The following is a 12,730-nucleotide window of genomic DNA, read 5'->3' as shown; positions in this document are numbered from 1 at the left end:
TTATTTTTGGTTTCTGCCCTTCAGGGTCTACTGGCGTTTGCAGAGTCCTGCAGCCTACCAATCTCAGTACATTTTGACAGTGCTGGCTGGTGAGTCCCTCGATATTATACTGTGTACAGTAACCACTTGTAGTGACTGAATGTTACCTGCGTCACTTGGCTTTTCACTTTGTTTATAGATCAGGAGGGAGTTAAAGATTAAATGATGATTGAATGTTAGTGTTTGGCTTATAAAGGTTAATGAGTTTAATTTCCTTGTTTGCTGTAGAGCTTTCACCTTGAAGCACATATCTAATTTTACATAATTTTTACATTACGTGTTTCTGGACAACCGCTTTCCATATGCTCTGTGTTTGGACTCATCGAGGTGGGATGACCCATCTGTAAGCAACAGCAGAGTGCAGCTATCAAATAGCTATTACATGGACTGCAATTCATTTTATTGGCTCCATGTAATACAACAATAGCCTTGTAGTAACAAGCAGGGCTTGAGAGTCAGTCTTTACCTGGAGCATCTGCTCTCGTTTATCCTATTAAAGGGGGTTTTCAGAGGTTTTGATACTGGTGACCTATCCTTGCAGTAGCCAAGCACAGTGCCGTACATTGTATAGCGGCTGTGCTTGGTATCTCTCCTAGTGAGTGAGCACAGCTACTATACAATATACGGCGCTGTGCTTGTTAAGCTGCGTAAAATCCTTGACGCTCACAGGAGCACGGTGCCTTCTCAAAAAGCTGATCGACTGGGATCTCAGGTGCCAGACCCCACCAGGATAGGTCATCAGTATCAAAACCTTGGAAAACGCATTTAACCCTATAGACCTAGGTTGGACAACTTGTAGTAGACCTTTCTAACACTGTGAGCCACTATGATTTCTCAGTAACCAAGCAGAAAGAACTTCAGCCCAAAAAGATGGAGGAGAAGCAGAAAATATAGACACAAATTGTCTACCTGGCTATTCAGTCTAAGGAGGCAGTGAGTGAGGAACATATTAACTATTCTATACTGCGCTAAACCGTGAAGACTGTCAGCTCACTGCCAAAAGTTAAATTCGGGGGTCAGTTTTTACATTACAAAACAGGCAAAATCAATAAATAATTTTTTCCCTTGTTCTGATAGGAGGATGATCCCACTTCCCGAGGACAGGAAACAAAACAGAGCATCAATAAAACGATACCTCCTCCTATCTGCTCCAGTTATTGTTTCCTGTCCTTCAGGACGCACGGATGCCTCTCCAGTGTCGGAACCATCAGGAAAACGCCCAGCCTGGATCTTCCCCTTCTAAGGGAGGGCTGAGCAGGGAATGGAGGCTCCGGATGGGCCCCCCTTCTCCGTTTCTATGTGTATGTCCTCACCCTGACGCAGCCCGGGCTATGTGCAGCTGCACGGGAGATTGGCACAGGATAGCTAAAGAAGGCGGAAATCCTCTGTGGGCAGGAGGATTCCTTTTCTTGGTGCACAGGAAGTGACGCAGGGGGTGAAAGACTTCCGACCTGCGTGCCTCTCGCCGAAACTGGGAGAGCATGGGCCGGGGAGCGTGCAGGGGTGGAACGCCCTTACCCTGCTGACCATAAAGAGGAGAAGCGAAGAACAGCAGTAGTTTCAGAGACAGTGCTACCACTTTCTCTGTGCAGAGGAATCTCCATCCTTTGTCGAGAATCTAAGAACCCTGATTAGGGACGAAATAAACTCTGCAATTGAGTCACTCAGAACCCCAGCCTCTCCTCATCCTTCCACGTCAAAATCTTTGGACCCTTCTACAGATGCATTTGAATTAGATGAAAGGGAGCTTTTTTCGGATGGAGACTCTGATTCTTCTGACGATGAATCCGTTATGTTTGCCAGGAGAGAGAGAGAGAGAGAGAGATAAAGAGAGTCTCGCATAAAAACAGTCAGAGCCACTATGAAATTTGAAGACATTAAAGAACCTCAGTCAGTCCAGGACCAGATGTTCCAGGGTCTAGGAGAAAAAAGGAAGATAGTTTTCCCTATACATCAGAATATTAAAAAGCTCATTGCTGGGAAAATGGCCGATCCAGAAAAAAAAAACAAAAAAAAAACAAAAACGGCAACATCTAGGGCTTTAAAACAAAAATACCCGTTTGCTGATACAGATATGGAATTTTGGGAAAAGTCCTCTCTTCCGTTTGATATGGGTCTGCTAAAAGACCCTCTGGACAAGAAAATGTGAGGGTTTATTAAAGCGTTTTTGGGAGACGGGACCTGCAATGTTTAGACCTGCAATAGCCACAACCTGCACTGCTAGATCTTTGTCTGTTTGCATTACTCAGTTAGAAAGTCACTTATCCGCTGGTACGCCTAGGGAAGAGATTATTTCTTCCCTCCCGGTTTTAAAACTGGCATAAATTTTTCTTGCTGATACCTCAGCAGACATGGTCAGATTGTCGGCTAGATCTACAGCCCTTTCTAATGTTGCATGTAGGGCTATTTGGTCGAGGTCTTGGTCTGGGGACTCTGGGTCAAAGAGTCATCTCTGCTCTATTCCTTGTGAGGGAGACAGACTCTTTGACTCTGCTTTAGAAGACATCGTGGACAAGACCTCCAGATAAAAAGATGGGATTTCCATCTGAGTCCCGTTTTTTTCAACAAAAAAGACATTTTCGTGGCCAGAACTGTTTCAGGCAGGACCAGAGGAAAAAAGAACCTTCGGGGAGATGGCAGTCTTCTAGAAGGGCTTTCTCTTCAATTCTGATATGTTCTCTAAAAAATTCCAATGACTCCAGAAGCACGGTGGAAGGCAGACTAAAATATTTTAAGGGGGCCTGGACAAAAATAAATGCCTATCCTTGGGTGATAGATACAATAAGGTCTGGGCTTAATACAATCTGTAAAAAGGAGATAAAATTAGCAAGAATACAAAACAAACAGCAGGTGGCAAAAGAGAGCAAAACAAATCCCCAAAAATTCTTTAACCGCCTAACGCAGGATTGCGGTCCGGAGGCGGCCGGTTTGTTCCTCTTCGGCGCGTCATCGGCGAGATGTGAGATTTCCTGTGAACGAGCGCACACAGGAGCGCGCGTTCACAGGAAACGGCAGGTAAACTAGTGCATCTACAGCCTGCCAGCGGCAATCGTTCGCTGGCAGGCTGTAGATGCAATATATATATATATATATATATATATATATATTTTTTTTTAACCCTTGAAAGGTATATCAGACGCTGTTTTGTTAACAGCGTCTGATATACCTGATACCTGGTCCTCTGGTGGTCCCTTTTGGTTGGATCGACCACCAGAGGACACGGGTAGCTCTGTAAGTAGCACCAAACGCCACTACACTACACCCCCCACCCCCCTGTCACTTATTAACCCCTGATCACCCATATAGACTCCCTGATCACCCCCCGGTCATTGATCACCCCCTGTAAGGTTCCATTCAGACATCCGTATGTGTTTTGCGGATCCATGGATCCGCTCCATGCTCGCAACAACCCAGAAGTGCCAGAAAGATTCCGCTCCATTTCTCTCTATACTGCTTTATCATCAGCCACCCTCAGTAGAAGACGGGAGTTCCAAGAGGCTACAAAAATCCTGAAAGCTCACAGAATCCCATATAGATGGGGCTTTCCAGCTAAATTGCTGATTTCAAGAGAGGGAGGCAAAATGGTGGTATCTACCCCATCAGAAGCTCTGCAGTTGATTTCTAATTGGAACTTATCTATACCTCTTGGATCTGCGTTGCTGTCAAAACCTGCTTTGCCTATGCCATTGGAAGAGGAGTGGACCACAGTTGGGCAGAGGAACTCTCCAAATGATTGAAAAAGATTGTGAGCAAACCAATCTTCTTCATCTCTTTCTTGGGGAATAAACCTCCATTGTCTCAGGCCTGTTTGGCCGAATCTGGGACTTCTTTGTATCCCCCCTTAGTAACGCCTCTTACCATCTAAATTAGAATAAATCTTTTTTTATTATTTTGAAGGAGAAAAAGAGCAAGACAACATAATATCTTGGTTTACATCGAGGCTTACCTATACAATAGGCTTGCTCATACAATGACAATATATATGGGTTGTTTTGCATAGTAGAAATAGGGTGATACAAGACCCTTGACGTGTAAGCAATAACAATAAGTTAAAGAGGGGAGGAAAAAAAGCGGGGGAGGAAGGAGGGGTGAGGAGGTAGTAATGGTCCTAGTCAAATGGGACTGGTGAGCGAGTATCCTCCCACTCCTATCTTTGATTAGTTGATCTGTGAAAGTTAGGGAGAGTAGTTAGTCAAGGAGCCATGGACTCCAGGTGAGTTGCCTAGATTTGAGAGAGATAATCGTGGGCGTGAGGTAGTTAGAGAGATAATCGTGGGTAGTGAATGTTCATATCTACATGATGCATTAACCTCCTGTATAACTTCTGAAATGGTCGGTGGAGCCAGTTGTTTTCAGTGGCGAGTAATTATCAGCTTAGCGCTAAGAAGAATATGCCCTACTATGTTTCTGTATGGGGGGTATGTTATGTATGCCTAAGGCTACTTTCACACTTGCGCTTGATCGGATCCGTTCTGAACGGATCCGATCATATTAATGCAGACGGAGGCTCCGTTCAGTACGGATCCGTCTGCATTAATAACTTAGAAAAAATTCTAAGTGTGAAAGCAGCCTGAGCGGATCCGTTCAGACTTCCAATGTAGAGTCAATGGGGGACGGATCCGCTTGAAGATTGAGTCATAGGGTGACATCTTCAAGCGGATCCGTTCCCATTGACTTACATTGTAAGTCTGAACGGATCCCACGTCCTTCAAACGGAGCTCACAAACGGACCCATGAACGCTAGTGTGAAAGTAGCCTAAGAACAGTAGAGCTAGTTTCGGGAGTGGTTCCATAAGTTGAGCTGTTAAACCAGATAGTAAGTCAAAGACACTTTGCCAGTAAGGAGCGAGTATGGGGCATGACCATAAAATGTGGAGTAAGGAGCCCTTGTTACTTCAACCTCTCCAGCAATAAGGGGAGGATGAAGGGTAGATCATGTGTAGTCTTTGTGGAGTAAAATACCAATGTAGGAGAGTTTTCAGCCCCTCTTCATAGTGAGTGACGCATTTACGCATTTGAAGTTAGAGACTAGGAATCTAATGGCTAAGGCCCAGCTTTCATCAAGAAAGGACTTTCCCAACTCTAGTTCCCATTTTTTGATTGGTAAGGATTTAATGAAAGTGGCTTTATCTCCCAATATGTCGTATACATATCGTGTGGTGTCCTTTTAAAAAGGGATGGAAACTGGAACAGTCTCATAATGTCAGAATTTATTGGAGGTGGAGATTGCGTAATTTTTGTAAGAAAATGGCGAATTCTCATGTAGTTGTAGAATTCCGTGTGCGGCAATGTGAATAAGCGTTGGAGGGAATCAAAGGGAAGAAGTAAGCCATCTGGCATAATTTGGGATATGGTAATGATCCCTTTTCCTCGCCACATTAAGTTAATATCAGGGATATTTAGTTCTAATGTGCGTATAGTGGCGTGTTGAAGGAGGGATGAGTTCGAGTCACTCTGCGCCTCATGGATTTTAGACCAGAGGTTACTAAGATGTGTTATTGTTAGTAGGTTGTTATTCGGGTTCCATAACAAATGGATTAAGTAGTCTTTTAGAGTAGCGTTTTTATGACGTGTGATTCAATCTGGAGCCAGGCTTTCGTGACATCTGAGGAATACCATTCCCCAGCGAAAGAAGGTGCTATTGCTGTCAAATAGTCCTTGATATCAGGAAGGCCCAATCCACCGACATGTTTTTTCTTGGACATTAATGCCCGAACTACTTTGGGTTTGGATGGTCCCCAGATGTACCCACCTAGAATAGCTTGCGCCTTCTTGAAGAATATAGCAGGGACTGGGATTGGGAGGGCCCGAAATATGCAAATAAGCTTGGGAAGGGTCATCATTTGAAAGAATGCTACTCTTCCCACCCATGATACTGCTTTCATTGAGAAGCTTTTGAAGTCGTTCAACATGGTGGTATGGAGGGGGTCATAGTTCCTACTATATAATAGGGAGAAAGGTGAAGTAATCTTGACTCCCAGGTATGAAAGTTCAGATGATTGCCAATCTAGATCATGGAAGGATTTTATTGAGGTTAATTCTGCTGATGGGATGTTAATGGGAAGAGCTTGAGATTTGGTGTTGATCTTATAGTAGGAGAGGGATCTGTAATGGTAAATCACCCTGAGGGCGTGGTGAGTTGATGGGGTCAGTTAATGTGAAGATGATATCATCTGCGTAGAGTGTGATTTTATGGGCTTTTTCCCCCACTTCCATCCCGGAAATAAAGGTTGAGTTCCTGATACTTGCTAGAGGTTCTAGTGCAAGGATAAATGATAAGGGTGAAAGGGGACATCCCTGTCTAGATCCGTTGGTTATATAAATGGATCTGAAACGACTTCATTAACCCAAACATTCGCAGAGGGGAAGGAGTAGAGGCTGTGGATGGCCTGTAATATTTGTCCTGAGAAGCCCATTTGGCGAAGGGTGCAGAATGCATAATCCCAATGCAAGAGGTCAAAAGTTTTTTCTGCATCCAATGTGATCGCAAGCATTGGGAGGTTCTGCAGTTCAACGTAATTAAACAGGTCTACAATTCGTCTGCTGTTATCAGATGCTTGTCTTCCAGCCATAAAACCCGTTTGGTCAGGGTGGATCAGAGAAGGGAGTAATGGGGGAAAAACTATTGGCAATAAGTTTGGCAAAAAAAATTATATCAGAGTTGAGTAATAAAATAGGCCGAAAATTCTGTGGTGTATCTGGTGTTTTGCCGGGTTTTGGAATCAGGGCTGTGGAGTCGGTAGATAAATGCTCCGACTCCTCGGTTTTTGGTACTTCCCACTCCGACTCCTCTGTATTTAATATGCAAATGTATTTTATACATTCTTTGAAGGAAAGAAAGACATACATGTCATTACCACAGAACTACTGGCTAGGAAGCTGCTGCCTTCTCCTTTGTGTGCTGATCTTCTGCTAAAGATAGGGTAGTGGTAGGATCCAGGAAGGGGTATTTATTTTAAAACATGATTTACCTAGTAGAATCCCATAGTCATGTTTAAAGTTTAACACCTTAACGACCCAGGACGAGAATGCTCATTCTCAAACGCCGGCACTTAGTGAGGACGAGCGCTCTCTTCCTGCAGTCGTTCCTTCCAGCCCCCCCGGTCAGCAGCAGAGATCCGGATCCCTGCTGCATCCACCAGCATCGGCAATAACGCAGATGCCGGTGGATTAACCCCTCATATGCCACGGTCAGCGCTGACCGCGACATATGTGAGGTTTGCGCTCCCTCACCTGATGCATCGGGTCCCCGCTGTGCTGTGACAAGGACTCGATCGTTGCCATGGCAGCCCCAAGCCATTCTAAGGCTTGGGGCCTGTTATGTACGGAAGCCTAAGAGGACCAGCCCCCAGGTTGGGTCTCCTAGGCAACAGTTAGTGTCTTACAGTGTAAGACACTAACAGTTCAATACAGCACAATACAGATGTATTGTGCTGTATTGAAACAAGGATCAGACCCTGTCCCATAGTGGGACAAAAAATAAAGTGAAAAAAAAAAGTTATAAAATTTAAAGTTTTACCAATTTTTTTTTTTTAAGTTTAAAGTAAAAAAAAAGCGTCCTTTTCCAAAAAGAAAGTAAAAAAAAAAAATTGTATCGACCAGCTCTATAAACATATCACATGACCTAACCCCTCAGATGAACACCGTAAAAAATAAAAGGTGTAAAAAAAAGCAATTTTTTTTTTTTTTTGTCATCTTACATCACAAAAAGTGTAATAGCAAGCGATCAAAAAGTCATATGCAGCCCAAAATGCTGCCAATCAAACCGTCATCTCATCCTGCAAAAAATGAGACCCTACTTAAGATAATCGCCCAGAAACTGAAAAAACTATGGCTCATGTATACAATTTTTTTTTATCGCCGCATCTGTGACAACCTGGTCTATAAAAATACCACATGATCTAACCTGTCAGATGAATGTTGTAAAAAATAAAAAAAAAAACAGTGCCAAAAAAGCAATTTCTTGTTACCTTGCCTCACAAAAAGTGTAATATAAAGCAACCAAAAATCCTATGTACCCTAAACTAGTACCAACAAAACTTCCACCCTATTCAGTTTCTAAAATGGAGTCACTTTTTTGGAGTTTCTACTCTAGGGGTGCATCAGGGGGGCTTCAAATGGGACATGGTGTAAAAAAAAAAAAAAACAGTCTAGCAAAATCTGCCTTCCAAAAACCGTATGGCATTCCTTTCCTTCTGCGCCTTGCCGTGTGCCCATACAGCAGTTTACGACCACATATGGGGTGTTTCTGTAAACTACAGAATCAGGGCCATAAATAATGAGTTTTGTTTGGCTGTTAACCCTTGCTTTTTAACTGGAAAAATAATATTTGTAAAATTTGTGAAATTGTACCTCTATTTTCATCTATATCTTGTGGAACACCTAAAGGGTTAACAACGTTTGTAAAATCAATTTTGAATACCTTGAGGGGTGTAGTTTCTAGAATGGGGTGATTTTCGAGTGGTTTCTATCATGTAAGCTTCACAAAGTGACTTCTGACCTGAACTGGTCTTTTAAAAAGTTTTGGTTTTTGAAAATTTCTGAGAAATGTATAGATTTACTTCTAAGGCTACTTTCACACTAGCGTTCGGGCGGATCCGTTCTGAACGGATCCGCTCATAATAATGCAGACGGAGGCTCCGTTCAGAACGGATCCGTCTGCATTCTATTGGCAAAAAAAAAGCTAAGTGTGAAAATAGCCTCGGACGGATCCGTCCAGACTTTCAATGTAAAGTCAATGGGGGACGGATCCGCTTGAAGATTGAGCCACATTGTGGCATCTTCAAACGGATCCGTCCCCATTGACTTACATTGTAAGTCTGGACGGATCCGCACGGCCAGGCGGACACCCGAACGCTGCAAGCAGCGTTCAGCTGTCCGCCTGTCCGTGCGGAGGCGAGCGGAGCGGAGGCTGAACGCCGCCAGACTGATGCAGTCTGAGCGGATCCGCTCCATTCAGACTGCATCAGGGCTGGACGGCTGCGTTCGGGTCCGCTCGTGAGCCCCTTCAAACGGAGCTCACGAGCGGACCGACGAACGCTAGTGTGAAAGTAGCCTAAGCCTTGTAACATCTGCAAAAAATAAAATATCATTCCCAAAATGATCCAAACATGAAGTAGACATATGGGGAATGTAGAGTAATAACTATTTTTGTAGGTATTACTATGTATTATAGAAGTAGAGAAATTGGAACTTAAAAATTAGCAAATTTTTCCACATTTTTGTTAAATTTGGTATTTTTATTATAAATAAAAATGATTTATTTATTTTTTACTCCATTTTACCAGTGTCATGAAGTACAATATGTGATGAAAAAACAATCTCAGAATGGCCTGGATAAGTCAACGCGTTTTAAAGTTATCACCACATAAAGTGACACTGATCAGATTTGCAAAAAATGGCCTGGTCTTTAAGGTGAAAATGAGCCCTGTCCTTAAGGGGTTAAGCTAACAATCTGAGTTTACAAGTTTTTATAGCCTTAGCTGAATGACAGCAGTTTTTCAAATGGTTTACAGCTTCAGTCTTGAACTATTGACCCTCCATTCTCTTCAGTTATACAAGTGTCTAGTCCTGCAAAAAACATATTTACTTAATCAGTTATCAGTGAGAGGCGAGGTTAACCATGGGCGTTGCCTTCACTGTAACAGCGGAACACAACACAATGGAAAGTATAAGTATTGCCGCGCCTTAACTGTGCGTTGCGTGCCATATAGTTAAGCATATGAAAAGTGTGCTTCTTCATGGTTTTGCGGTAACATGACGCAATGCATGCATTGGCCTTTATTCTTACAGTAGAGAAGTAATGTATTTTTCTCAAAAGTGGGGGAAAAATAGCAGTGCGTCTTATGGGGCGAATGCTGCGACTGTCCGGTGAATAGGCTGAGAGGGAGGAGGGGCTGGGGGCCGGCATCTGTTTCTGTAATGGCAGCGGGGCCTGGTGCAGTCACTGTATTCTTCTACACTGGGCCCCGCTCACTGTAGTATACGGTAATCATATCTAACTTGTGGGTATTGTTAAAGTATTCCAATCATCTTAAATCTAGCACTGTACTACTTACTACTAACTTCTTGTCAGGAGGGTGCTTGTAGTGTAGCTCACTACATCACGTGCCTGCTCCGCCCACTTTATGAATGAAGCAGGCACCGGGCCCCACTGCCATTACAGAAACAGATGCCGGCCCCCATTAACTACACAGGGACACTGTTATGGGGGGGATCTGTGGATGATGCTTTATAGGGCAAAAAATACGGTAATTATAACTTTTTGTGAATTGGGACTTTTTTATATATTTTTTTATTTTTAAAAAAAATTAAATCTAGTTGGAGTCGGTTCATTTTTTGCCGACTCGGACTCCAGGTACCCAAAATTGCCTCTGACCCCGACTCCACAGCCCTGTTTGGAATAGGGACTATTAGTGCTTCTAGCATTTCCGGGGGAAAGGAATGTCCCTCCTGTACCTCATTGAACATGTTCAGCATGTAAGGTGTAAGAATGGGTTGGAACTGGCGGAAATATTCATTAGAGAGCCCATCAGGTCCTGTGGATTTGCCCAAAGGTAGTGATGCAATTATCTTGTTGATTTCTGAGATTGAGAATAGGGTATTAAGAGATTGTAGTTGCAAGTGGGTGAGGGTAGGGAGGGATGCATGTGAGAGGAATTCTTCAACCAGGGTAGAGTAATTTTCTGGCAGTGGGGTGCTGTCTTTTAGGTTATAAAGTGCTTGATAATACAATTTAAATTGGTTAGCGATGTCTCGGGGGTCTATTAATTTTGCCTTAGTTGTGGGGTGCAATGGAGTGCTCCAGACTAAAAAAAATAACTAGGAGCCAAATCAAATTTTTAGTCGCCAAATCGAAACCGAATCCAAATTTTGGTATCGTGACAACGCTACGCCGATCAGATCGGCGTAGGGTTGTTTTGATACCGAAATTTTGATTTTCTTTCAACACCAAAAAAAGCTGTGTGCATTTCGCATTTTATGAAACATTCGGCCCATAATAGAACAGTCCTATCCTATTTTTGGGGTGACAAGTAGACAAAAAAATGGCAAATGCTCACCACATAGGAGATATTTTTTAATAATTTAATAGTTTAGACAGCGCTATTTTAATATGTTTATTTATTGTTTATATATTTTATATGTAAAATTGGGAAAGGGAGGGATTTAAACTTAATATTTGAGGGTAATTTCACACTAGCTTTTTTTCTTTTCCGGCATAGACTTCTGTCCTAGAGACTCTATACCAGAAAAGAACTGATCAGTTATATCCCCATGCATTCTGAATGGAGAGCAATCCGTTCAGGATGTCTTCAGTTCAGTCATTTTGACTGATCAGGCAAAAGATAAAACCGCAGCATACTACAGTTTTATCTCCGGCATAAAAAAAAGATTTGCCTGAATGCCGGATCCGGCATTTTTCCCCATAGGAATGTATTAGTGCCAGATCCGGCATTCAAAATGCCGGAATGCACCTGCACTAAATCCGGACCTATTCACTTCTATGGGTCTGTGCACATGAGCAGTGATTTTCACGCATCACTTGTGCGTTACGTGAAAATCGCAGCATGCTCTATGTTGTGCGTTTTTCACGCAACGCCGGCCCCATAGAAGTTAATGGGGCTGCGTGAAAATCACAAGCATCCGCAAGCAAGTGCGGATGCGGTGCGATTTTCACGCATGGTTGCTAGGATGAGTCTATTCACTGTATTATTTCCCCTTATAACATGGTTATAAGGGAAAATAATACCATTCTTTAATACAGAATGCTTAGTAGAAGGTCAATATAATAAACATTATATACACCCCAGTATAATAAACATTGGTGGCGCAGTGCGCCCCCCCCCCCTCAATATAATAAACATTGGTGGCGCAGTGGGCAGTGCTAATGAGGGTTAAAAAAACAAAAAAAAATTATTAACCCACCTCCTCCAATTGATCGTCTCCTGTTCTTTCTTCAGGACCTGTCACCACAGGTCCTGAAGAAAGAACAGGAGACCGGCAGCTATGCGATCAATTGGAGGAGGTGAGTAAAAAAAATTTTTTATTATTTTTTTATTTTTTTTAGCCCTCATTGGCACTTCCCACTGTGCCACCAACGTTTCTTATACTGGGGGGGGGCGCACTGTGCCACCAATGAAGATAACTGATCTGTTAATACAAATACAGGAGGCGGGTGCCGGAATCAAATAGGCGGCACCCGACCTCTGACAGGGAGCTGCGATCAGCGGCAGTTAACCCCTCAGCTACCTTACCTGAAGGGTTAACTCAACTGCCGCTGATCGCAGCTCCCTGTCAGAGGTCGGGTGCCGCCTATTTGATTCCGGCACCCGCCTCCTGTATTTGTATTAGCAGGTCAGTTATCTTCATTGGTGGCGCAGTGGCCACAGCCCCTCCCCTCCTCCTCCCGTCTCTCTTCTTATTGGCGGAGGTGGCGGCAGCAGCACAGGGGGGAGGGAGACTCCTCCACTGCGCTGCTGAGAAGAACATTGGCGGCGTGGCAGAGAACTATCAGCTCCTGTGCCCTGCCGCTGTATTCAACGGCAGAGCTGCGGCGGCGGGTATAGTCGCAAATGGCGACAAGACTAAAAAGTCTTGTCGCCATTTGTAAATTCTAAGTCGCATAAATGGTCGCCATCTGGAGCCCTGCAATAGATTTGGTATTTTGGACTTGGATTGTTGAGTTTTTCGT

At 43.4% G+C, this 12,730-nt stretch overlaps 1 protein-coding gene across 2 annotated transcripts in view; it reads left to right on the top strand.

Moving 5' to 3' along the window:
• The window catches only part of RAD9A (RAD9 checkpoint clamp component A), a 53,451-nt gene that overhangs the window by 23,301 nt on the left and 17,420 nt on the right, over nucleotides 1-12,730 (top strand). For both annotated transcript variants that reach the window (XM_044299007.1, XM_044299006.1), the window contains one exon: nucleotides 25-89. In XM_044299007.1, the coding sequence (XP_044154942.1) occupies nucleotides 25-89 (65 nt within the window). The remainder of the gene's footprint in view (nucleotides 1-24; nucleotides 90-12,730) is intronic.

Source organism: Bufo gargarizans, chromosome 6 (genome assembly GCF_014858855.1).
Source record: "Bufo gargarizans isolate SCDJY-AF-19 chromosome 6, ASM1485885v1, whole genome shotgun sequence".
NCBI classification, from domain to species: domain Eukaryota; kingdom Metazoa; phylum Chordata; class Amphibia; order Anura; family Bufonidae; genus Bufo; species Bufo gargarizans.
The sequence above is the reverse complement of the archived record's forward strand: the minus strand, read 5'-3'. Positions and strand labels throughout refer to the sequence as shown.